Source organism: Hetaerina americana, unplaced genomic scaffold (assembly GCF_022747635.1).
Source record: "Hetaerina americana unplaced genomic scaffold, ioHetAmer1.1.p SCAF_9, whole genome shotgun sequence".
NCBI classification, from domain to species: domain Eukaryota; kingdom Metazoa; phylum Arthropoda; class Insecta; order Odonata; family Calopterygidae; genus Hetaerina; species Hetaerina americana.
Window position 1 is genome coordinate 26,531,218 of NW_027287538.1, and position 27,880 is coordinate 26,559,097.

At 44.3% G+C, this 27,880-nt stretch overlaps 1 protein-coding gene across 1 annotated transcript in view; it reads left to right on the top strand.

Moving 5' to 3' along the window:
* hth (Meis homeobox homothorax) overlaps positions 1-27,880 on the top strand; it is an 834,894-nt gene that overhangs the window by 156,032 nt on the left and 650,982 nt on the right. The window contains exon 6 of the mRNA XM_071597689.1: positions 692-931. Within this exon, the coding sequence (XP_071453790.1) occupies positions 692-931 (240 nt within the window). The remainder of the gene's footprint in view (positions 1-691; positions 932-27,880) is intronic.

Here is a 27,880-nt window from a genome sequence, read left to right on the forward strand (position 1 = left end):
TATATTTTAGTCAAAACATTCACATAATGGATTATATATATATATATATATATAATGGATATTATATAATGGATATATATATATACTTATTTATATACAATATATATATATATGTGTATATATATATATATATATATATATATATATATATATATATATGTATGCACCCACATTCAAACCCGAAAACCCGCCGTATGGTGAACAAATTTATGTATGTACTATATGTGTATATTTAGAAACGCACACACTAATAAGACAAAAACTGACACCCAGCACTGCTTTTAACCGTTCTGTTCCACGGGCATTGTATCTCCATCCATTACGTCCAACATCCCTGTCCGTTTCCAACTTTACTGGTGTTGATATGTTTATTTAAAAATATATACATATGATGATTTGTTATCCTATTCCTAATTACCGTCTGGCCAGCCGTATAGGAGTTATACAATTTATTTTTGATGGAATTAGAATTAATTTTTGAAATTTTCGTAAATCAGTGTTTTTGAAGTAATTTATGTGCTTGGATTATCAAGAGCACACGAGTGAGATTCATTCACTCTCCTCCCGTCCTAAATAATCCGTCTTCCAGGCACTCCATGCGTCTCCGACCCCGATTAGAGTCATCGGTAGTCTGCTTGTCTCACGGAATGGAAATGTTCACTAACTTGTTCTTTCTCCTGTCTCTCATCAGGTTCACGAACTATGCGACAATTTCTGCCACCGGTACATTAGCTGCCTCAAGGGCAAAATGCCCATTGACTTGGTCATCGACGAGCGAGACTCGACGGCCAAACCGGGCCCGGACAGCCTGGGGCCCGGCGGGGGCGGCGCCTCCTCCACCAACGGCTCCTCCGACCTCGCGCACCACCACCACCGGGGCAGCACTGCAGATTCCACCTCACACACGGACGGCGCCAGCACTCCGGATGTGGTGAGTACCCCGCCCCGAGCCCCTCTTCGATTCTTCCCCTTTCGACACCCCCCTGCTCCCTTCGCGTTGGAGATTCGCTCCCTCCACACCGCCCCTTTCCACGGGGGAGTGGAGCGGGAAGGGAGGGGGAGAAAAAAAATCCTCAATCGTCACGTTAACGTCTCGAGGTGGTGGCTCGAATCGCAACCATCTCCCATTCCATCATCATCTTTCATTCTTTGACTGTTGTCTTTTTTCTGTTTTTACTTTTTTGGATTCGAACGGGAAGGAATGCACGTGGAGATTGGGTGATTGGTGAGGGATTGCATGGGAAGGGAAGTCTGAGAGAAAATTTTTGCGACCGTGGTGTCTTTTTTTCCAGGTGTTTCTGTATTCAGAAAGCGTGTCGACGTCTTATGATTAACAAGGCAGTTGTAATCCACTGCTTCGTCTCTGCTTTCCGTTGAATTTGTCCTTATACTGAGTAAACAAGATCCCCTGGTCTAAAATAGTTTACTCAGTCACTTATTTTCTTATATAGGAGTCGATATCACTTCTGATTGGTATTCATGGTTTGTGAGTACATCTAGGATACATATAATGTTACCTTGCGTTTTACAAACACAGTTATTTGCGGAACAGTGAAATACCATATCCCACTGAGATTTGGGGACAGCAAGCTTATAGATAGATCGAAAATTGGTATCATTTTATTCAGAGAGAATAGTTCAACCTTTTTCCACGTACGCTGTGCTTTTATCTCGTGTCTGTTGAATGTGGTGCCAGTTTTGGGGGCGGGCCATCGACGTTTATTTTATTCGTAAATTAAAGGGCTATTTTTTCCAAAATATTCATTAACTAAGCTTATTATCCTAATGATATGTGCATGAAATGATAATCGAGTGGGAGTATTTTTTTGATTTTCGTCTTTGTATTCTGGAATGGTGCGGTGAATTTTAATTATCTGAACTCTTCACAATTCGTTAATTAGCATTTGTTTTTCTCATTTATAATTAATTCGCGCAACGAAAAAATCAACAGTGACGACATTTTCTACTCTCCAACATTCGAAAGTATGGAGACAATGGTTCCCAATGCTCTCCACAAAGGCTGTTTTTAGAATTGAATTTTGATAACTGCATAACATCTCTCTGAACAAAGCAATGGAAATGTAATTACGGAACATAATTGAATGTAATGAGATATGGAGCCAATAAAAATGGGTGCATCAGTTCATGGATATTCGACTTTTTTAATTTTGACGAGCGTACTTCCATGATTCCGCAAATGATGCGATCTGATTACACCACATAAGTAATCCGTAAAGTTAACCGAAAATGCATTAATTTGCTCGTAATTCGATGTGCAAATTTCCTCATGACCGTATTTGAATTTAAAAATTTATTTCCATTTAAATTTTTACAAATTAAACGCACTGATGCAATATTTATGATGGCGATTTAATGCGTTGCAGTGGGAGGCATAGAGTTCAAGATTTTGCAGGCATTAAGGTCGTCCCTTCGTTCCTGAGCTAGCGCACCACGCGTAGTTTGTCTAATCCTAAGTTATATGGTCGCTCTTTGCATTAATGCGTCCACTACATTATTCGTACCTATTTTTTATATCTCATTTTATCAACCATCATTTGTTACTTGTAGTTCTCTGACGTTGGTGAGAAATATTGGATATTTACGATAATGTAACTAACTCGTTTTTAAGTCACGATCATGCATGTTGCATGAAAGAGCAGGAATTGAAATCCGTTAAGGCATTTATTCTAATAACCCAGGTATATTGATGTACGTACTAGTTCTCATCTATTTTATGTTACGGAAATTCATCGTTTTTACCTGTTTTTCAAAGGCATTCGGAGTGTAGATACATGTTCCCTTTCAATCATCATTATCTTCCATTCCATCTCCACCCTCCCAACTTGTTCATGTCCATATCGTATTACAGAGCCATCACCCAATTTTTGCGGACTATATATATTCAATTCTCCAAACCCCGGCTTAGTGAATTCTGGTTATACATTTTATGTACTGAGCATTTAAACTGATTCGAGTTCAGAAATGCATAAATATCTCTCTAACTCTGTTTTAATGAGTTAAAAATTTTCAAAATGAATGCCTAAGAAGTGTACTTCTTAAAATATACACTACTGAAAGAACTAAAAGCGTGATGAAGATAAGGCATTCCTTTAAAATGTATTGTTATTCGTTCTTTAGAGCGTACTTTTAGAAATGATAATTGTTTCTACATATCATACCAACAAGATATTTTTTAGTCTGTGATCCGCGTGTATCATCTCATCCTCTGTTGCCAGCATATAGTTATATTATCTGCCCTTCTTGTCCCTGGTTTTTCATATTCATTTATTTCCAATTTAATGCATTATTATTGTCCCAAGTCGTACTAAAATTTACGAGCACATTTTAGAAAAAAAATTTAATGTTTGGGGATGTCTTAGATAGTGTGAAAGGCCCATACCCTCCCTCGTTCGCTAATTATTAGCCGTAATAAATGTAATTCTTCGCCAAATCCTCTTAATTAGGAAAGGTCGGGCACGATATGATTGGATTACATTTCGACAACCTCAACGGCCTTCTCGCTATATAGAGCACGCAGAGCCGTTGAATGCATCGCCGGAGTTCTTTTGTCAGTGGCATCATCGTCAGTCAGCATTGGCAAATCGAAAGATTGGCGTGGGCCACGAGTTTATTCCCGAGTCCCACCCTTCTCGATTGCACCAAATGCAATGATAGAGTCGGCGGCATTGATTTCGCAGCCGTGGATCGAGCATCAACCCAATTTCGGGGAATAATGCCCGCGAGGACAACCCGGGGCGAAGTGGGGGGGGGGAGTGTGAGGGTAGCGCGTTTCCACACGGCGGAGACCAATTCAAGCTCTGGACCATCCCTCGTCTTCATTCAACCTCCCACACCACTTTCGTATCGTTCCACTCCCCGGCTCTTTTGCATCCTTGCCAAAGGGATGGTGGTGGTGGGGGAGGAGGGGAGAGGGTTCTTGCCGTCCACACACACCCACCCCCCTGCCTGCAATCTCCACCCTCTCCTCCTTCGGCTACCCTTCCCGGCATTCCCAGCCTTGCCACGCTCCTTAAGGCCGGCCATCCATCACTGTCGCGACGTCGAGACGGCACAACTGCGTGCTTCGCCCCTGGGGCGTACAGTGGCGCGGCCGGCGGGATGAGGGCGTGGAGAAGGGGGTACTCTCGCGGGGGGAGTCCTCTTTCTCTCCTCGGCATGCTTCCTATACATCCAATAAGTACGCATGCACCACCCCAATCTCCCCTCATATCCCGGTGCTAAATCCCATCCGCAGTTACGCCCCCCCTCTCACCCACCACACTGCCGCGTTAAACCCAAACCCTCCACCCTTCGGAAGCTACCGCCAGTCGAATGCAGATCAGCCGAATTGGACATCCCACACCACCCCTTCTGTTTCCTACACCCCCAGCATCTCTGCCTGCCCCCCTGCCTCTCTCACCCGTTCCCTTTCCGTTGTATCCTGGGCCTTGTAATTGAATGATACTGCCGCGGGGGAGGGGTCTCTCCCTTCCCTCAAACCCCCTCTCCTATACCCTCATTTGAATATCCCTTTTGTATCTCCCCATCTCCATCCTCCCTACTTGTTCATGCCATATAACAGAGCTATCACCCAATTTTCGCGGGGCCATATATATCCCATTCTCCAATTTCGCGCTAATGCAATCTCCTCTCTCTACCACTCTCCGCGAACCCTATACTTGCTTTCTCGAAAGGATTATTTTTTTTTGTTTTTGGCGGTATCGGTTCTTTCGAAACTGTTCCGCCACCCACAATGCTCCCCAGTAATTAGCCCTCCGAAAGGTTTTCATGATACAATGGAGTGTGGGAGAGAGGATACGTGAATCTTTCAAAAGCTCCAATCCGTTTTGATGTTGGAATTAAAATCGGAGCATAACAACTGTTTATGGGAAGGCTGATAATTTTCAGAGGTGAGCCTCGCGATTCCTTTACTTGTGATCTGCTCCAGGCAGCTGACGATTTTGGAAAGGGTTATTACCGTTGCGTGGGGTATTGCAATTGAAACGCTTTCCCTTCCGTAATCCTTATCTTGAATGGCAGGAATGGACCTATATAAGCATGTGCCATCCGATGGAAATTTTGCCCCCGCTCTTGCCTCCTTTGCCTTCGTTCGACTATGTCGTGACTACACTATGGAACACATACGAGATTTGAGTGCTTCAAAAGAAATGAGAATGCAGTCATTATAATTGGGTATCTAAATTCGAACAGAGATCCAGTTCTAAAATCTGTTCCACACTGCGAATTTACCATTGAATTCACAATTGGTTTATGGGATTGAGTAGGAATATGTCAAGAATAATTATTTTTCAATAAAGATCAACGGACTGGAAATGCATAAATTCTTTTTTACAAGGCGTATATAATGTGGTTCATTCTTGCTATTCTTTACCTCAAGGAGCCTATTATTAATATATTCAACTTACCGCTAATACTTTATTCCAGTGAATACGAACTAACTACGGGTAAGTTTAAGCAATGGTAATACGTTCAAGTCCCGTTGCCTTCCGATTAATTTTAATATCCCCTAATTATCGTAAAATGGTGTCAGTTTGCAATTTAACCCGAATAATATCGCTAATGCATCACTCCCGCCAGTCAGTTGAATCGCTAAGTAACTGCGCCCATTGGTTTTGCCATTCCGTCGAAGCCCCCGTCCGCGCGTCGGGGTCGCGATTAATTTAATTCGTCGTCCTTCTTATTACTTTACTTCTTTTCTTAGTCAGCCTTCTTCCTAATCCCCTCCCCTCCCCGCCCCTCAACCCCCACCCGGCTCCAGCCCACCCCATTCGTCAAGGATCCGTCTCCCCAGACGCGACCTTTTCCCACGTTTATACCCCGCCCTCAATTTACATACAAGATATTCTGCCATTCTGCAACCCAGTCATCAATTCCTCCCCGCCACCCACGTAGCTCACTCCTCCCGCCATGCCCAAATCGGAATAGGAGAGTGAGAGATTCCATTTCCTTTCTCTTTTTATCCTTCCCTCGCACTTTTCTTTGCATTATCCACTCCTCCTCCTTCCCCCATTCAGGCGGCCTCACACCCCCCTCCCTTCATTCTTCTCAAACTATCTTATATTCAGCCTCTTCCTCCATTCTAACATGGATTCTAACGCCATTTGCATAGGATTTCTATTTCATTTGCACAATGCATAATGGGCCTCCGCCTCTCACACCCTCCCCCGCCGGGCTTTAATTCAATTGTTTTCGAGTGTGTGGGGGCGCCAAGATTCTCCGCTACGCCGCCGTCTCCCTGGGTGGGATGGGGGGCGAGGGAGGGTGGGGGCGGAAAGTACGCGGGCGGAGAGAGGGATGGTTTTTTGCATGTCGGGGATTGCAGGGTGGGGTTGGAGGTCTGTGGGGGGTGGGGTGGAAACGCTCCGACTGGGGTTGAGTCCGAGAGAGTCGTGGATTGGTCGAGGGGGTAGGGGTGTTGGGGCGCACCGGAGAGGAGGGAAACCGGGCGGCTTTTGAGAGGCGGAGTCGTTGGAGGGGGAGAGGAGGCGGAAGAGGAGGTGGGGTTTAAAGACAGGACTTGAAAACTTTTGGGGGAGATTTTCAAACTTGGTTCTTTCGGTGCAGGATTAACTGACTGATGGGGCATACGTGAGTGGGAACGGGTGGTGGGAGGGTAGATATCGTGCTCGAGGAAGAGGGTGGTAGGTGTAAGGTGTGGGGGGGGGGGTGGTGTTCCTCCGTCCCTGTGCCTTATAACTGGAAAGAGTTTTTTGGGGGAAAAAAGCGCTGGATTGGTCCAGGAAAAGTTTTTGTCCCTCCTCCTCCGCCATATCTTTTCCTCTTCTTCCATTTTGTCCGAGGGAGAACTTCTTATCCTGTTACTGATTTCTTAGTTTCCTCCCCCACCCCCTTGCCTTTTTTATTCTCCGCGCCTTCTTTTTTCTCTCCCTCACCCTATGTTTCGCTTCTAATGGTTTGAGTTTTTCCTCGATCTCCCGGAGAAGGGACTGGTAAGAGAATAGTTCCACCTACCCACCATCGCTACCTTCAACCTTACAGTTTCAACTCTCGATCCTGTGTGAGCAATGTGGAAGTCCCTTTCATCTCTCTTGAACTTATATAATTCATCCCATTCTGTGCGAAACCTTTCTTAATGTTCACGCCATTGTTTATAGTCACTCTAGTATACTCTATATATAATCATAAGCTACGTGGATGTAGCCGTAGTATGTCCAAAGTTTTTCTAGAACGAATTTTTTTGATGAACTCGCTGACGTGGATCAATGAATCAAAGAGAGTTAACATTTTTTAATGCGTGTTATGCTCTAAATTAGAAATTAAAATCCCGTGTAGGATTGCTTCAGTCGTTTAACGGTGGTAATATATTTCTACCAGCATACTTCAGTATGGGTTAACCATTTACAATTGTTTATTTTAATTTTTATATTGCGGTAGTATTCATGTTTTGTGATGAAACTCAAACGTTTTTCCCTTACATTTTGATGGCGACTTCCTGTCTCAATGTCATCGCCATTACCGTCGGTAATAAAAACAACCTGGTCTTTCAACACAGTATTAGTTTTCCGACGCTGGGTCTCTGGCTGTTTGTGCGAAATTTTCGTGAGCCGTAATGTATGCTCCTCTGTAGCCAAGGATAAGATTCTATTTTCGTGCCAGAGTTTACGCTAGGCATTCCGAGGAATCTCTGGTCTCACCCAGCCCACGCAGTGAAATAAAAACTCATCTCCGGTGTCATCTCCGGAATCATTTTCACAGCTCTCGAGGATGCTTTTAAAAGAGTGTCATTTACACCCATTCGAAGTCTTGTTAAGTGATTAATGTCGTTGGGGATGGAAGGCGACGAATAAAACACGCGACGGAATTTCAGGAGATATCAGGTTTTCCCCCTTTTCACCTGTTATCCCTTAACCCCTCCTCTTGTTGGGGAAGATGGCTCGAGAAGCTACCCATAAATGTTGATCCACGAGAAGAGTGGGACAGCGAACTGAGGGAATTATTCATTGCGTTTGAAATTAAATACCCCTTTTACTATCTTTCCGTGATTCGTAAATTCACGGGAGGTCTCGCTTTTATAGACTTGGAAGAAAAAGAGTCGCGTAAAAAATTGTCCGGGAAAATGTTCCCATGGCATAATTATATTTGCATTTAAATGCAGTTCCCCGATGCTTTTCACACAGCGCTTTGGTCACTGAATGTTTCACTTTTATGAACCGATAGTGTTTGTAAAAAAAATTTTAATTGACAAACCATTCTGTTTGCTTAATTTTCTTCTATTGACGTTAGCACAGAATATGAGTTTTATTTCTGCAACTCCTGAGTTTTTACTTGATGAAACCCTTGTAAGGTTTCCCCTCGGTTCCTAACATTGATTGACTTTCTTCAATTACCGGACACCTGGCCATTTCGCTTGGATAACCGTAGCAGGTTATCAAAGGATTTATCAAGATAACTCTCCATTTATTTAAAATTTGGCTCCTTTAAAGTTTTAGAATATTTACTTAAATTTGCATTCGTTTACAATGAACGTTTTGCCAATGTAGTATGCGAGTGTCGTTAGAATCGTAAAAGTATTTATTTCAAATGCAATTTTTGCAGCAGATTACGACCATGAAACAGGAAAAAGTATGTAGGTCTGCGGAATATAGGTGGAAGGGAGGAACATAATTTGTCAGATGGCAATATCGAGGTGTACTCTCCATCCCAAACAAGGCTGAAATGTTAAGACGGTCAACTCACTCAACGGCGCGCCCCTTGGTGCTGCTCTCATTTTAAAGGTGTTCATTCCACCGCCACCCTTCGACTTCCGGTATGATTCGACGCAAGGGAGACGAGAGAATTCTCTCAACGAAGATTAAATTTCGTTGAGAACTGCTCGTATGACGAAGCAGGAAACGTGGAAATAACCCTCACTTCATCGACGCACAGAAATGGCCCAAATAATCCACGCACGTGTTATTCATAGAGTTCATTAATTTATTTTCTATTTTAGAAGAACAATTGCTGAAGATTATTTTTCTTCCTGTTAAGGCGAATTTATGAAAATTCCGTAATTTCTTTTCTCCGCAAATATGGGCTATATATAGAGTTTTCAATTCATATATATATATATATATGTATATATATATATATATATATATATATATATATATATATGTATATATATATATATATATATATATATATGTATATATATATATATATGCATAGAGAGAGATATATATTAAAATATACACACACATATATGTATATACACACGCACATGTGTGTAGATATAGGTAGGCTAAGCTATATACTAGATATATCTAACTTTTTTCATGAAAATAATACAAATTATGCATTTACGGATGATTATAAAAGCTATATTTGGCTTTGCTGACTGCTGCGTGTGCATTAATGTGAATAGTTTTCGCAGCCGGACACTCGCCACACAACCGACACAATTGCACGCATGCGATAATATTTTCTTTTGCGTGGTATTCGGCAAAGAGCGTTCCCTGTGTGCATGACGTCATAAGACCTATTTACTCGATCTTTCCCCTTCACCTCTGTTCAAATATCCCGCACTGGCCCCCTTTCCTTCACCCCCTATGGACCTTCCCTGCACCCCTTCACACACAACCCCCCCTTATTCCCTCCCCCACCATTTGAATCCGTCCCCTCGTTCGTTGTTTGGTGTGCTGGAGACAGGGTCGCATGCCTTTTCCCTGCTCTCCCCTTCCCCACAGGGCACCCTCCATAACGTTATCCCTTGCACCCAAACACCCACCAGCCTTTTCCAGCTCATTTTCATCGATATCATCAAGACCAGCGGCCGTTTCTGACGGCACCAGGGGTAGGAGTGACGGATGAGGGATGAAGGCGCGCTCGCGGAGGTTGTGGACCTCACGGCCGTCGTCGCAAAGGGGGTCGGTCGGTCGGCTCGTCGAAGGGGACGTGCCGAGTGGGTTGGGGGGCGTCGGCGGGTGGGTGTGAGTGGGAGGGGGGCAGTCCGGTAATCGGCCTGTGCTATATGGCGCAAAGGGGTTTGGATCGCTCTCTCTAATGGAAGTCTCAGTCATCCCCTTTGGGTTGGGTGCCGATTTTCATCCACCCTCCCCTGCCAACTCCCTCACCCTTCCTTCTCCCCGCTACCAACTCACCCTGAGGGGGGGGGATGCGGAAGATTTAAGATGATATCCGAGAGGGGACATAAAAGTCTCTAGTTTTTCCGTCGTAATTGGCGTCAATTTGACATGGCGAAAGAGAATGGACTTTGTGGATGATAATGAGAAAGCTGACATATGAACATGGAGTGACCCCCGAACGTGCGGCTCATGGGAGGAGGAGCGACAAGGGTTTGTTGGTTTCTTTTTTGAAAGTATTCGCGGACGGTCAAGAAGGAAAATGATAATTGGAAAGTTAAAAAATGAAAGCAGGTGCATAGAAGCAGTTGCGCAAAACAAGGCGTCAAACTGCATATGATGAATTGATTGCTTTCAATGTTTAAGAGTCGACCTGTAAGTACCTGGAATATTTCTAGGGTTGATAAAAGCTTGCATCTTGTTTTTTCATCATCATTTGGATTATTCCATTCGGTAATTGACGTTACACCCCGCATGCTATTTCTAACGGAATTATCTCGTATTTATACAAGGTATTTATTTTCTGTCTTAATTTATTTGCTTATAATCCGAGTTCCGTACTTTAAAAACCCAAGTGTCAATTAAAAATTAATAAAGATTAAATAAATCCCGAATTTATTATTTTTCAATGTTACAAAGACAGTTGGGAGTAAAAAATTATAACCTATGGCACATGTGTTAATACAAGCATGCTGTTTTTCGGGTGATAGCTGTTTTTTTTCGGGGAAGTTATACAATAATTATAAAGTACCTACAATTTTTTTAAATTTAATATCTACTTTGCTTATTATCATAGCGGAAGTAGCGGTCGGTTATCGCAGGAATCAAGGTCTCGTGGTTGAGACAGTTTGTGTCAAATCATTGCTGCCTAATTTGAAGCGAGAAAACCGCAGGTAGCTACATGGTGTTTTCCGCAACTAAAGCGTGTTGTTACCATGGCGAAAGTCATCAGACTATAACTTGCGTGCACTCTGGGGTGTGTGGGCACAGGCGGTCGTCGTGGTTTTGGCGCCCGCCTTTTGGCGAGCACGGATAAAATAAATAAAATGAGCAGGCAAGGCGGTGGTTTCATGGACTGACGCACTCCTTGGAAAACACGCCCCCTGTAATACGTCTTACTCTCGTAACGCGACGGTCACGCCTGGGAGGCACCTCCGGGGTGGGTCGGGTGCTCTCCCCGAGGGCCCGAGGAGGCATGGGCGGTTGTCTGGAGGGCCAAGGGTCGAGGGAGAAGGATCGTGCATTGTAGACTGCGTGCACCGCGGACTGGCTGCCCCAGTTCAAGGAGTTGGGGGTGGTGATTACGGCGCGTGGAAGTGTCTCACGGGGGATGACCCTGCAATCATTCTCCTAACCGACGCGCGCATGCGCAGAGGAGAGGAATGTCTTAAAGCAGCGGTAGAAAAATGATATTTTAGCAGGAGCTCGCACCAAATTCCAATTTACGGCTCAAACATTCCTCTTCTAAATTTCATAAGAAGTAGGTGTTTTACAACGTTTTTCGTTCGCAATTTTGCGCCAAATATTCATCTCGAGGAATGCGTATTTTAGCGGACATCTTATTTGGACTCCTTTGACTAGACTACTCCTTCCCGTGAAATTGAGTGTCTTTAATCGTAGTCGAGTTTAATAAAAATTTTATAAAAACTAAAAACTACAAATTGATACTTGATCGAATTATCTCTCGTAACCCAAATTTTAATCGAACTTTTATCGTCCTTGCTCCCAGGCTGTTTACGTACAAGCTTGTGTCCATGAAATTTTCTTCCATTGAAAATTCCGTAAAATTTATTTTAACACGAATTATTGGGATAAATACGTTTATAGCATTTCATTTTTAGGCAGAATAATGTAGCGAAAATAGAACGGACCCCGTCAATCACAAAATAGATTCCTAAATGTTGGAAAAATATTATCTAGGGCGACATTGTTTTGGTAAAAAATATGCAAGTACCAGCGCGAAAAAAAATTATGCATGCTATTGAGGATTCTCATGAATTTAGTAGCCACAATTATGACGATCATTATGCGTGAAACTTCTCGCCGTAGTTCCCCGCACTCTTTCAATCCATATGTTGCCGGTGTAGGTAAGACAGGAGGTAGTGCATTGTGCTATATTTTCCTAATTTCGAGCAGGAAGCAGCTCCGTGTGTACCAATAAAGAAGTTCCCCTGGGAAACCCAACCAAGTTATTTGTTTATGAGGAGGAAGGCGACGTTGGATTACACTGAAAACCGAGACTCAAAATGGCGTCTTTTACTTAGCTCCAGCGCGTTTCCTCTATTTTGCTCCCCCCTCCATTTTTTTTAAAGGTCACCGTCTCTTTACTCTCTTCAGCTTCCTCCCTTCAGCTTCCTCCCTTCGGCCGCTCTCGCCTCCTTACACCCTCGGCAAATATTTAACCTTCCCTTTTCTCCTACCCCCCTCCCGCCATCCCGCCCCTTCCTCGGCCTTTCTCCTGCCGGCTCCCGTCTCCGTGTATTTTTTTCCCTCTCTCGCTCTTACGTCGCCTCATCCCCACCCCCTCCCGCACCCTCAACCCCTCCTCCTTCCTCTCTCTCTCATTCACCTCCTCGCCCCTGTACCCCCCAGCCTTCCGCCCCTCATCGCCTCCTCCGCCCCGCATTCGATATATCGATCACCCCTCGCTCATCAGCGACCTGCGGCGCTATCTCTGCGGAAATGCGGTGACGTCACGGTTCAGGGTGTAGCAGGGTCGAAGGAGTACACAGCACACGTTTAGCGGCTGAAAGAGATTCATCAGCAAACCCTACGTGGTGTGGATGGAAATGGAGAAGGGATTTTATTTTATGACCCTGCGAAAGGGGAAAAGATTGGGGTTGTGTAGGTGATGAAATTTCCCTCCAGCGTACGTGCTCTCCTAGAATTTTTTTTTTATATATCTACGGAGAGTAAGTCTTCACGACTGTTTTTTTAGCCTCAATCGGTTGGATATTGATTGGTTGCTCATTTCTTGGATTTTCATGAAATTCACTCGAGCCAACCGAATTTTAACTCAGGTTAATTTTTATTAGATTTAGTTAGGTTAGATTTTAATGATTCCTTTGCATTTAGTTAGTCGTCATTGTTTAATCAAGAAGGTGAAACAGAGTTTATTGGCAAGTAGGATGTGTGGAAGGCGTTGAATCCTTGATGATCCTTAATATTTATTAATTCAGCTCGTTGCTTGGAAAGAATCGAATTTGGATCGGACATTCTTGAGTGATGAGTTGTAAAACAGAATTGCACCCGGTGTACAGCTCAGCCCAGTAATAGTTGTTAACTTGGGAATTCCGCCCATCTGATCGAGTGGTGTTCGCCTACTTCCGCGTGGTGTTCGTCTACGTTCGCGCAGGTTTAGATGCAAATACTCGCAGAGACAACGATGCACGTGGCATGAGAAACCGGGCAGCAGAGTTGCAATTTCTTCCGGGATGTTTATTCCCATTTGCCTCTCGCACCCTTCCCCCCCCCTCCCCGCACACCCAAGTCCCCTCCTCTGTCATCCCCGTTGCCACTTTTGTTTTTCGTACCAATGCGAGACGTCTGTACTTACATAATCAGTTCCCTCCCCCCCCCTCTTCTCCTTCAAACACATCGTCGGGGCTCCGCTCCATCCAGCGCCGATTTCCAGCCTCGGCGTGCGTGTTTGTATGTGTGTATGTGTTTGTATTCCGTTTCGTCATTTTCGCCGTTCTTTCCCCTAACATTCCTCCTCACCATGCGCACTCCGCCCGCCGACCCCCTCTCATCCCGCCGTCGTTCTACTCTCCCCCCCCCTGGCCCAAGTCTTCTTCGTATTGTCTCTCTCATCCCATATCGGCTCCGATACGACTCCTTCCCCGTCCCTCGATCCATTCGCCTCCCCACCACCACCCTATCTTCCCCGAGGGTGTGTTGGGTGGGGGGGGGCGTGAGGAACGGGCGGAAGCCCCGGTGATTGTCATTTGTTCCGCAGTACGTCGTTGAGCAACGTTCCTTTCCCGTGCCCGATGCTCGGAGATGGGTTTTGTCGCGCGACCATGGTAGCGCAGCCAGGATGGGATGGCGGGGGTGAGGTTGGGAGAATGGGGAGTGTTTGTGGATGTGGCATGGCGTATGAGGAAAATGGCACGAGGTGTGGAGGGGGTAGCATATTTCATGGGAGGGGGTGATCGCCCGGGGTGGTTTACGTTATTCATTTTTTTCCCAAGGAAGGACAAGTACGGTGTTCCGGGTCGATGTTCAAGTTTTTGCAACAGGAGGTTTTTTTATTGGACTCTGGCGAAGAGGAATAGATGGAAAGAAGGTTTCGGGTTGGTGTCGCTGGGGTCGGAATGAGGGAGGATGATCGCTTGAAGAAGTGTCGAGAGAATGCAACCTTCTCATGGCGGAGTTGGATCGAAACTCATATTCGCGAGATAGGTTGGTGGGTCGCGTTGCCTCTTGTCGGAAGGGGATTCGCTCTTCAAACCTATCCCCCAATCCCCGTTCAAATTCTTCAGTCGCTCCGACTTCTACTCCTGTTTTCTGACAAAAGGTTCATGTGTTCATCGAAAGGATATTTAAAGTTAAAAACCGGTCGTTAATTTTCTTGTGTCATACCCATTTGCGGCTAAAATCGGCCTATTTGTTCCCTTCCGTCGATTTTTCAAACCTTGACAGAATCTCCATGGAGGCCACATATTCTGAAAAACCCATGAAATTTGCCTGTTTTGTAAATGCCTCTTCTATCTTCGTCAATTCATTATCAACATCACCAATAGTCATCAATATTGGGGTTGATTTGAATCCAGCTCTCCACTCAAATAATAAAAAAATAGCTTATCACTTGATTCGTAAGGATAAGGATTCTTTCTATGGCTTCACCTATTTCACTCTTGTTTCATGAATCGCATCCGGGATCTCCTCTGCAATACTTGGCCTTCCCTGGCGTTCTTCCACAAGCTGTCGTACCTCCAGGTTAACCCTTTATTTACACGTATGCCCCCTCATTTTATTCTGTTCGTTTCTTTCTTCGGATACTACTAAAAGAAATTCTTCGTTAGCGACTCGATCCGTCAGTTGCGATCTTCAAAAGTTATTCTTATCCGTGAACAATTCCTTATGTCCCTTCATTTTTTCTACATACGTCTCTGTCCTTTGTCTCACATCCAGTGATAGCAATTGGAAATAACTGAAGGTGAATATGATCGTTCTGAAATGGTTAATTACCTAATTTGCTGACGTAAATTATGTTTTGGACTGTGTATGCGAAATCGTTTCTAATACACACATTGATTGCGTACAATCATTTTTAATCGAGTAGTATACCATAAGGAGGCCATTAAGCTGTAAGTACATAAATATTCCCATGCACACCAGTGCATGAGAGTATCTACGTATGTACCAATTCACCAATATTGTCATCTCACCTCATCATTAGCGACAAGTCGCCAAGGTGATCGAAATTCTTTCGTGAAAATTTAATTTTCGTCTGGCCGAGGCACCAAAGTCGTAAATTAATAATCCAAACCCCCCCATATTGGTTACCTTTTGTTACCGAAACGCGAGTTTATCTGCCAGTCGTGTGGTCATTTTTTTCAGAGGCCCGTTAACTCCAATTCAAATACATATTTATATCCAATAGTCCCATCCGGAGCGGGATGCGGTGATAGATTTGTTGGTGCTAAGGTGAAACAAGAATTTTGGAGGGACCAAGTGCTTTCTGAGCTGGCAGAGGTGGGAGTAAGTGAAAGGGGCGGAAAGGTATGCTAGGGTCAGGGAAGCGTGGAGGACGGCTTCCGACAGCTAAATTGCTATGCGCGCGCTCAAACAAGAGGGCGCGTCCGCAGTTTAAGCTTGGGCGTTGATTTGGGTCACCTTTATTTGAATTATTCTCTGGAGTAAATTGGGCAAGGGCAATTGTAGGCTGCAATTGAAAGAGCAGTTTCATTTTAATGATGTCTATTTTTTTGGACGCGCGATTGTCACTTGGGTGTTGTTAGCTGCGCCGAGGACCGCTTTCCGCGATTTTGCAATCGCCTTTGTATTTTCTTTTTCCAAGTTTGAGCCTGCAAGTCGCTGTCGTATTACCTTCGCTTCTGCTTTACAACGGCTCTTTTCAGATGCGTGTGAGGATTCTGTTACGCCGTGCGTCTGTTGTTAGTGGCTACGCAGATGAAATCGTGCATGCTGTAACCGCCCACGTCCACGTCATTCAACCCTCACGCAAGGTTATGTCGCATCATCCTCTTTAACCTTTGTATCTATCTTTCTAACTTAATTTATTTTTATGGATCCATTCTCCGCTGCGAAATAATTCTGTGTTTTGACGGCCCTCCCATGTTGAATAGCACAAGCCTTTCTTGCTGGGGTTCATTGTGTAGGTTAGCGTGAATGGCGTAGATGTCGTGAGGCTATTTCGTACGACTTCATGCATGGTGCCGTGTATCGATTTCGTGTAATGAGAGAGTTGTGGTTCAAAAGTCTTTCACGATCCGTGTAGCAAAACTAATGCGTCGCCGGCCGAAAGTTTCCCGTTTTATTCGGAAAACAACCCCTTTGATGTCTAGATATAAATTTGCGTTTCCACCCATCGGATTTTTTTTAACAAGTGACTGATTAAGCCATCCTTGCAGATGAAACCCTCTCCCCCTTTATTCACGCTGTGGGAACATCCCTCCGAAACAATTTCTCCCCGAGTTCACAGAGAACAAGGGAAAGAGAGAAAGCGTTAAAAAAATGCGAATATTCGGTCATGCATACTTTGCGTTTCTGTGGTTGACGCTTGTAAATCTTCCTCCCGAATGCGCGAAGCGGACATACTAATTTTCTCCACCCGGAACTCAATGCCAAGAACGACAACGGCTGGCGAGTGAGACCAAACACTCCCGAATCCCTTTCTCAATGGAGCCCAGCCCATCAACGCTACCCTTTTACCCGTACTTCCTCCCTTCACGAATAAGCTAATCGTGCGAGTACCCGAGGACGAGGATTTACGGAGGAGCTAATCCGTTTTTGTTCGCTTTCGTTAACGAATAATAAATCGCTGCCGCAAATCAAAAGCAAAGGCTTAATGAAGAAACACTTGGATTCCGTTTGTACCTCTTGGGGTAGCCGTCGCGTCCATCGTCGCGGTTCCGTCTTCAGTGATTTCATCGGCGTATCTCCAATCCACCGCTGGTGCTAAATCCCTTTGAAAAATAGTCACGCGTCGGTTGGTTTTTGGCGGAGTCCTACGTCAACCAACAGTCTCCCGTGCGGCGGAGAAGAGAGGCTGACTTGCCACTCTCCACGATGGACCCACTGCAGTCCCTATGCAATTCTCACTCTCACTCTCATGTCTTCTATATTTCACTTTTCCAAAACAATATTCTCATCCCCTTTCGTGCTGGTCTGAGGGGTGCGGATTCCCGAAAGTGTCCGTGCGTTGTAGCTGACTGGTGTGACATCTCACGTTCGTGCAGCGCGCGGTTTTCTGGTGCCTTGTCTTCGTCTGGCAAAAAAGCCTGTCATGCTCTTTTTCCCTTATCAAGTTCACCACTCACACTGTGATAATCTTCTCCCATGTGATCGGCTTAAAATGATGAGTTACCAAAGCGACGAAAGGAAAGCCTTCCAATCATTCACTCTCCTCTGCGCCACCACAACAATCGCGAAAATGGCCTTTCGTGGGTGACTGTGAGTGACAAAAGAAATACTCCCACTCACTCCGCTTTCGTTTTTCTGTTTCAGAGAGAGAGGAAAAAAAGGCTTTTACGGCCGTGGATCGTGAAAATATAAATAATTTTACATCTCTCGAACCAAAAAAGCAAAGGAATGTCTCTCGATTTTTTTTAGTGGAAATGGAGAAATCTCCCCCATCCGTGCCCTCCGTGTGAGTTTTATAGACGCCGAGAGAAGGGGTCCGTACCTCCCCTTTCCGAAACTTCGGTGCGGAAGTACAAATTTTTTTTATGTGCCCACGATTCTCGGAAGTGGTTGTGTGGATAAGGGGAGCGGCCTACCGCCGGATTTTTATGGTTCGCCTTCCAAATATTTAAAACGGGCCCAGAAGAACATTTCCGATCGGGAGTCGAAAGCGAGTCCGAGAAAAAGGGGGTAGGGCACGTTTTGTCTATTAACCAAAAAGGGAGCATATTTGACTGATCAAATTGTGGTTCGTCTCCTGAGGGTTTTTGAGGGAAAGGGTTCGCCTCTTTTTTTATTTTAATGCCGTGTCGTAAATTTTTGTTTGATGGTCGGCGTTTTCTAGTGCTCTCTGTCCGTCAGGGGTTAGGGGTAGAGGAGACGCGAGTACAAGAATACGAGGAACTAGGGATTCTTTGAAGTCGTGAAGACTAGACCACGTTGGCTCCAGGCCCCCTTTCTCACCGCGGGTGCATCCAACTTCAACCCATTAGCCTACCCCCCACCCCTCGAGCTATCTGAGGTTGGTTGGTTCTCGAAATATTTTGTGTTGTCGCTTTCGGCTTGCTCTTTTCCGAGTCTTATAAAATGTCTTGAATTCAGCCGTTTAAAAGCAGTTTATGGCGTTTTAAACGCCGCTATTTGTTTAAGTCGCGCGGTTTTCCGAGAAGCTGCTACAGTTTCCCCGAAAGTTTTCAGTACAAATAAACTTTCTGGGGTCGCACTCGCACCAAACGGAATATCTTTCCTCGGGTGCTTTTTTCAAAAGGACGTTTCCCCGGATCCTTCAGCCGATTGGTTTCCTCGTGTGCTGAGTAGCATTTAATGTTTTTCAACTTATGAAACATATTATTTGTTTGCGGCTAGCCATAATGATGAATTTGTATACGATATTAGCGTCAAATTTAATTTTTGATCATGAATATCAGTGCGGTAGACGCACTTACAAACCGATTATCCTTCCTATACCTGGTTAAAAATAAGTATCGATATCTGATGTGGTGTTACCTTCTTATTCATGATTAATGAATTAATTTTCCATGGATGACGCAGTATATTTTCAGTAATGTATGTTCATTTAAATGTACCTATCATTCCAAAAGAGCCCAATAAAATTCAAGGAATTGTGGTCAGAGAGTGCGTGAGTATCCTAGGGAGCCAAATGCATTGTTGGATGAAGACTGGTTTAATTTCGTATCATGGTGATACTAATGGGGGTTTTGTTGAAATACGTATTATGTGCCCTCAACAATTCGAGTTAATATCTGAAAGAATCGAGCTTTGATGAAGCATATTTTGTCGGACACATTTCTTTATGAATCATCAGTACTCGCATGCCCATAAAAGGAAAGTAGAGAATCAAAGTTTCCCGACAGTCTCCGTCTCTTCTGCTAACTTGTTGAAACATTCGTTTGTTTCGGAAATTCAAAGAAGGCTTGAGAGATGGGATTCCGTTCGCTTTCTAGGGTACAAAAAAATCTAAACTCTCATTTGCGGATCATAAACGCTTTGCTGTCTCTTCTCGAGCCAGTTTTCCCTTGTTTTAAAAAATTTTAATAAAACCGTGAAGAAAAAAAAATTCTTTCAAAAAACTTTGTTAGGCATCTGTTTTGTTTCCTCCCATCGGATTTTGGATGTTCGTCTTTGGCATCGCATTTCGCTTCACTCTTTTTTTTCATTTTCTGGCAACAATGGCCATCGGAGTCGTTGTTTATTCCTCTACATGAGATACACACAAAAGTCCCCCTGGTGCCAATTCATCGCCGTTCCCCTTTTTCCGCGCGCGACTACCCTCGCCCCACCCCCCTCCCGCAAGTGATCAACCGAAGCGACCCCCAGAGCGCAAGAGGGAGGACCTCGCGCGCAATGCATCCCCGTGGCAGCAGGCCTTTTGTTTTCGGAGTAATGAGAGCTCGCGTTCCTCCTTGGAAGAGAAAGAAAAGGCTGGGCTGGCGGTGGATGGGAGCTGCGGTGATTTCGGGGAGGGAACACGAGCGAAGCGTGTATGGAAGCTGGCGGGGAGGGGCATCGTCGTCGTCCCCTCAATTTATTTGTTCCTCCGCGGAAGGGGTCTCGCGTTCCAAGCAAGACGAAGGGAGCCGTCGGAAAGGATCGAGACCGCCGCCGCCGCGCCCTTCGCGGACTGCGGCTCGGGGGAGGGTGGGCGGGGAATAGAAATAACAAGAAACTTGTTGAGATGCGTCAAATGCGTGAGGGGTGTGTTAGGCAGGGGGATGTCTGGGAAGGTATGGGATGTGTGGAGGAGGGGCGTCGAGACAAAGGGGCGTGCGGTGGGGAATGCTTTGAAGGGAGTCGAGATGATGAGAGATGGGGGTCGAAGTGCAGAGGGAGTGCGGCGGGAGGTTTTGGGTGACGGGAGTTGGGCGTAGATGTGGTATTTCAGGAATTTTCGTCGGGAAATGCGACTGATGATGTGGATTAAAACAAATTACGTGTGCGTTTTGCACGAAAAAATGTCTTCTGTTTATGTGGATTCGACAAAAGCTTTAGCAGCCATTTTACTGTGCGGAAGTTAGTGAGAGAACTAGAAGAAACTTGCCGAACTTTCAGACTATTCCCTGGTTTATTACATTTTAACGATTGGAACTAGTCGATACGAACAAAGTAATATCTTCTCGTGATGCATATTTGCGAAATAAAACCCCAATTGCAAGGTGAAATTCCTCACCCCAGTAGGAAATAAATATTTTCGAAGTAGCATTTTTATGTACCTCATACTTCACATTGATTTGAATCATGCTTAATGGAAATGCCTGTCACTGAGCAAACAAAACTGTGTACACGACCTCGTTCGTTTAGTGACTCAAGGTTAGCAGGGTTGATGCAAAGGGCTTCTCAACTAGTTCCACAATTACTCAGTATTCTTTCATACTGTTATCACTTTCTTTAAGTTTTATAAAGCTCTTAAAATGCTTTTTATGTTCTCTGCCCTAAAAAAATGCAATTACAGATTATCAATGGATATTAAGGTTACTTCTAGCCGTAAGTTATATATGTGACTTGAGTTTCAATGGGGCATTAGTATAAATAAATTTATCTAAATGAGTGCTTTCAACGGAAATGAAGTTTGGAAGGAAAGGTGGGGTGTTAGGTAGATGCATGAGGCCAGATAGACAGGGAAAGCCGACGATGATGGAAATATGTGAGAGAAATTCTGGTGTAGATAGAACAGACCTTAGTCTTGGGAAAGGTTGAGTTCCAAATGGTATAGTAGACTATGCTCACGTAATCACCAAGTATACGTCTATATCATTGCTCCAACCGAGCCGAAAGCATTAAAAAATGATAATGATATGGAAATGGAGCACGTATTAAATTATTTTTTATTAGTTCGTTCTATTCAGTTTTTTTTAACCTATCTAATATATTTATTGTTAATAAATGCCTAGAATGTTTTTTTTTCGAAGTTATAACATGAAAATGAAAACGAAAAATCCTTATAGTACTCGATGTTACATCAATTTCAGTGAGGAACTACGTTACTTGCCTAGAGTATTAGTATGTGTTTAAACGGAAAATTGTGAATTGACCAATTAAGAAACGAAGGATTACGTATGATTACATTTACACAATACCCCGCAGGCGCGTGTGGCGGGAGGTTTTAGGACACCCCCCGCAAAAGAAAATGCAACTAAATGCAAAACAAGTAAATACACGCTAACCCACACCCACACAGCTGTATATATTCATGCACAACTTATTTTACCTTACACACATGGAAATTCATGTACTAGCAATTTATATACACAAGCGCATCCACCTACGAATGAATTAGATGTCTACGCAGCGTTTAATCTTGTTCCCTCTTGCAATTCGATTTGTTACTGTTTTGGCTAAGATTTCGATTGTTTACTATTATAATTTCTGATTTTCCGAGGATGGTAAGGGTTATGGGAGCGGAAGGAAGTCTAAAGGGCTAAGATAAGGGAAAAACAATCCCCTAAAAATCCCCGAAAAGAACAATAAAATAATATACCCACATGGAAACCAATTAGGAGAGAGAAAATTTATTCCATTTTCCTTCCATGGGCATCGTTTTCAAGGTGACTCTCGAAGTGATTAAAATGGTTGATTGGTCTTAGAATTGAATTGAATTAAAAGGAATTGGGGAAGTTGGACGGGAAAGAAGACGTATAGCAAGCCGCACGACGGAGTGATCCAATAAAATAGGAAGGGAGAAATTCGTTAAGACCCCGTCCCGCAGACATCACTCGTTATCCTCTCGGGATTTCAGATATTTCCCAATCACCTTTCCACCCGTCGCCCTTCCTACATTTCTTCAATTTTTTTTCGGCTCAGTCACACATTAACCCCATCTCCTTCGTTTAGGCCGTCCGGAAGAGCGTTGAGTCCCGTTGGGGTCATTTCTTAGGCGACTGGTCAACTTGACTCCCTCTTCCCCTTATCCGAGCCCACCATCTCCGGGGCGAGAGCAGATATGAAGGGGGCCAATGGGAATGATATTCCATTCGGGGATATTCTTTCCGCTTTTATTTTGTGTGGAACAGGAGAAGAAAGGTCATTCAAGACGGGAAAAAATAGGAGCGTCGTCCGTAATGGTTTTTAAGGAGTGTCGCCGTTAAGGACTTCTCCCCCAGTATGTATTCGTCGATATCCCCTTCCATCCCGCCCTCTCCCATCAGACATGTAATTTATTCCCCCTCCAAGAGATGTACATGCGCCGTAATAATATATGTGGTCAGACATTTGTGATGTTAGTTTGTAACGAGTGGGGCGGCAAGGGGAACCGGTTTCCGATTTTATGGAAAAATTCCATCTTCGCTATTCCTTCAACCATCCGTGAGATTTTTACCCGTGTAGCCCCTAATTTATTCAGTCCTATTTGCCTACTTTACGGCTATCCCTGGTTGGAGATGGACAGGTGATTAGGATGGGGGTAGCATGTCGGGGGGAAGTAATTGTGCGCGTTGAAATGCGAGATGTTTGAGCGCTGTCAACCAAGCCCCGCGAAACGAAAGAACTTGGCAATTAAAAATTATTTATAACCATGGAAACGAGTGACGTTCATTTATTTTTCTGTATTCGGATAACTTGTTAACTGATTCGTATCATATGGCGTTCACGCTCGTCACCAAGTAGTTCTCGGCACGCGATTTACTCTTGAAAACTAAAATGGAATTTTCTTATATATTATTGTTTAGACATTGCATTTTTCGTTAGCGTTCTGACTTAAGCGTCAATTCTAGCACTTGATGTAGATAGCTGCCCAAGTGATGATTCGTTTATATATTTTTCGGAAGAATGAATTTATGTTATGATGATTCATTGCTAATTCCATTGTTATATTTAGTGTACAGATTCCTGGAGAGATCGTTTTGGTCTACTCCAATTTCCTGTTTGTTTGAAATTATTCTGCTTTTCCCCGAGTATGTGCTACATTGAAACACCATTGTTATTTTCTCTAGTTTTTTGAAACTTTTCTTTCAAGATTTTAATTTAAGAAATAATTCTCCGTGAATGACATGATTTGTCACCTTATTGTATTTGCTAGCCTTCGGAGTAAGCGATAACTTAGACCAAGTTAGTGGAGATTGTTATAGCTCATCAAAAAGTGTAGCGTAGCAATTCTGAAAAATATTGATGGGACCCCATCCTATCTGTTAGAGAGGATGCCGAATCTAACTTATTGTAAGAATAATATACGTACTGAAGCTTATTTTAAAGATGGTGGAATTATGAAAACCACACCATTATGGTGCCCAAAAAATTCACCGCGTAGAATAAGTAATGACTTACTGGTTGATTTTGATACTTGAATTTTCCTGGCATCGTTCACGTTCACGCTATTAAAAAGTTAACCTACACACACGATTATTTTCACTACTGAGGCTTGTGTTTAATCATTTTGTTAGAACGAATATGAAATTAGTTCCTCTAATAATTACCATAAGACTGGGGTTCTAACATCACTTGTCAGTAATATTGCCGAAGCTCGTAGATTATGCCTTAGGAAAATTTTAAAAAACTGTCAAATGTAAGCGGTGTCAACAAAGCAGTCTCTCGCGTCAAAATCCCATTTAATATCGCTTTTGTGTGCAATTCATGACTCATTACCCAATTGTAGGCTTCTTTGAAGACTCGGGGGCATGCTCTGTTAACGCCCTCCAGGAATCAAAGTTAGCTGTCAAAATATTTTACCATCAGCAGTTGATTCCTTGCCCGCTATCCTGTTTGCTAGTCGATGTACGTTACGTCCCCATTGTTTAATGGTGATGGTATTTCGTCCTGATGGTGAGGGTTCTAACCCAGAAAGGGTTTATCATCGCCTTAACCCTTTCGGCGTGCCGTGGCTCCGGAGAGCCCGTGGGTTTGTTCACCTGTCAACCAAAGCGGTAACATTAGTTATTTTGTTTCAATCCTAATCCTTAACTCGGCACAGCGGTCTGAATCTCGTGCTTTCTAACTTTTCATAACATTTCATCTCTCCGCCGTTCAACCCCGCCGATCCTTCAAAGCGTGCTTGCACGTGCATGGGGTGTTGATTAAAATACCGCAAAAGCGTTCCAAGGAGCGAAGCGTCTTATTGGTGGGGGTGAGGAATTTGTGGGGGAGTCTGGTGGAAGGTGGTGGAATGGATGTCTGAAGGCAAGGAGCGCGCAGATGGTTGCGTCTTTGTTTCGGATCGTGCGCGTCCCGAGACGAACACCCTTTTCGCGTGTGTCGTTTGGGGTGAGTTATGGGCGCACGGGGAAACTGTTTCTCTCTCTCTCTTTCTCGTCTTTTTTTAATTAGGCGAGGGAGTTACGGCGAAGGCTTCTTTTTCCCCCTTGGAGAGGCGAAATTCGTATTTTTTTTAAAGCCCGTCAAAAATTGAAACGGGAGTTGTTGTGAGTCGTGTGGTAATGGCCTTTTACATTGGGGCTCTGGAGATCCCTTTCATCTTGTGTCCGTCCCAATTAAGGAAGTTGAGAGAAAAGTGATCTCATGATGGATTGAATCTTCTTGCGGCAAAGCACTCTTTTTAATCTCCTCTCGTTTCACCTTCCCTGTGGTGTTGTGTAATGTCATGCAAGCGAGATACTAACCTTGATGCGATGAAGAAGCATTTGTCATTTGAGAGAAAATTGCATTTATTTCTACTTTGTAATTTTTTTCGTCGCTTTTTTTAATGATCAGTTTTCACCAATGGTTACTTTTCGCGATAGTTCCCTATAGATGCGCCAGCCTGGCGGGATATAGTTTTTGGGATTCCCAAGCGAGAGCACCTGCGGAAACTACTCGTAATTTACATTAGTTATAAAACGCTCACCACTGAATCTTTTCCTGAGTGAAGCCAAAGGCTAAATGGGATTGCATAACTAGTAAATAAATATTACCAAAGTTTTGTACACTCGTGTTTGCATATAGACAATGACAAACATTTCCGCACTGAAATCATATTGCAACTCACAAGTTTTTAGGTTTGCAAATACTGATGAGATGACAATTATTAGAAGCATCAGAATTGGTCATTGTTGTAAAATTCCATTAGTTTGAATTGTTTCGTTTAATCCAACGGGTAAAGGTGGTTTTGGGTCAAATCTATTTCCGGCTAAAATTAATATTAAATCTATTCCGAGTATTCTCGAAGGATCTTTTCAACCGATTTCCACTCTGCGGCACGTCCGGAAGAGAATTGCCAACCAATTTAGCATTCGTGCTACCCTGTGAAAAAAGAGCGATTCATGTAAAATCATTCCAGGGTGCCGGATAGGAAACTGGCAGCGGGAATGAGAACGAATTCAGCGATATATTTAACCAAGGAGTTTATTCTGCTCGTACGTACGTATATCAGTAACATTTATCAACAATGGAATAATATGTGCGTGTGTGTCCAGTCTTACGCCTTCTTAACGATTTCACTCGCGTAGGAGAGGAGGGAGATGGAAGCCAGGTTCGGGACGAGGCAATTCACCTCCTGCACGAGTTGTTTTTCGCGGTATTCTTGATAACCACCGCTCCCGATGGCACGCTCCTTAATATTCCCCATCGCCAACAGCCGTGCGATCTTTAAAGCGAGAGGAGGGGGATGAAAAATCGAGGGAGAGAGAGAAGCAAGCACCCTCTGAGACGTCCTAGCTGGGTTCTTCTCTCCCCCCTGCCTCTCCCATCCCTTCCCCCGCGCGTGATGGTGTGCTTGAGTGATAGCGGGCGGACATCCAGTGGGATGGGCCCTCCACAGACGTGTGCCCCCCCCCCTCGCTTCCCCCCCCTCATCTCTTCTCTCCCGACGCCCGTTAAAAAGGGTGAGGAGGGTAGGGTAGGGCTGAGTGATTGGCCGGTCCGGATGGGAGGAGGTGAGGTCGGTTATGCGAGGAGGTACGGGCTTGGGTTGGGTGTGGGGTGGGGGTCGGGAGGGAATGGTCGGGGCCCTTGGAGGTGGAGGGGTATGTCGGGGAGGGGGGAGATCGGGTGGAAGGTGGTGTACGCCCCCCACTTATCTTTTCCCTCCCATCCCCTTCCTAACGTTCCATTTTTCCTCGAGAATGAGAGGTCATTTCGAAGACAACTACGGTAATGTTTCGTAAAGGGGAGGGTTTCCCTTCTCTCCCGCCTGGACTTTTTCTCGATGTGTTTTTGTGTCTGTTGATAGCTTCATCTCGTGAGGAGAGGTGGGGAAAGGGACGTGACTGTGTTTTTGCTGAAGAGGTCAATTATTTATACCTCCTTCCGAGTCGCGTTTTCCCTCCTTGGCCGTTCTTATGCATTTTGCGATAATTCGTGACGGCTTGCGAGAGCGAAATGCACTCTGGGTATCATCGCGGATTCGTTTCCGCCTTCGACAATTTGACGTTGGTATCAATCTTTCAAGCGTCCCCATTCACTCTGAAGAGTATCGACCAGATAATGCGAAGGATTGCTCTTTAAATGATTGCAATTAATTCGCGGACTAAGCAGCGTGGAGCAAGGTTGAAGTCTTTGATTTTTTTCTTATGCTCTTCTCTCCTAAGAAAATCTTTTAATATGCTATCTTAAGAAAATGTGTGGGAGATAAATTATCATTCCAATTTTTATTCAGTTTTCCGTCCGCCGTAGCTCGTCAGCAGAAGCCATTAGAGTATTTTATTGCCTCGAAACGCACTGTTTCCGTGAAGTATCTTAGCGTCTCATTTGGTGGAAATGGTATTTGTGCGGCAGTTTCCGTTGCAGCAGATTGTCTTTGCGGGATAGCTGCCGAAAAACACGCCCTCGGTGTCCCATAACGCGAGGTGGACCCGCTCCAGCGTATTAAATGCCATCGTGGATTAGTATTAATTGCATTCGAGAGGGTTTGGGGAATGAGGAGGAGGTGGGGAAGGAGTTAGAGGAAGGGATTTTGTCGAGGGAGGGGGAGTATGAAAGGCGTGCGGAGAGGGGAGGGTGGGAGGTAGGACAGACAGTCCGCCATGATTTATCCCCCCCCCCATCCTCGATTTTCTTTTGTTTTCCTCTCGTTTCTTTTCGAAGGCGACGGAACGGGGCGTGATAGGAGGCGGTCCCAAGCCCTTCCCACTCCGTCATCGTGCGTTTCAAACCCGTTGCGTCGCTTAATTAATAGCGTTAAAATAAAGGCGTTTCACAGCGGAACAGGGAAGGGTAGGCGGGTGTGTGTGTGGTGGGGGGGAGGGTTTGTCGGTCGAGGGGTGGGGTCGGGGAATTAAAAAAAAAATTAGGGGAGTTGGAGGGTGGGAGATGGAGAAAATAAGAGAGTTTATAATGGAAAACCAACTGAAGCCATAAATAACTGGATCCGACGGATATGAGATAGCTCAGAACTCGTAAGCGTTACATATTTTTGGGTTCCCATCGTATCGTCTGTCCTTCTTCGCTACCGTTTATTTTCTCCACTTTGAAGGCTCAATGTCACATTCGCGGATAAATTATTTATATTTTATAATCAAAGGTTT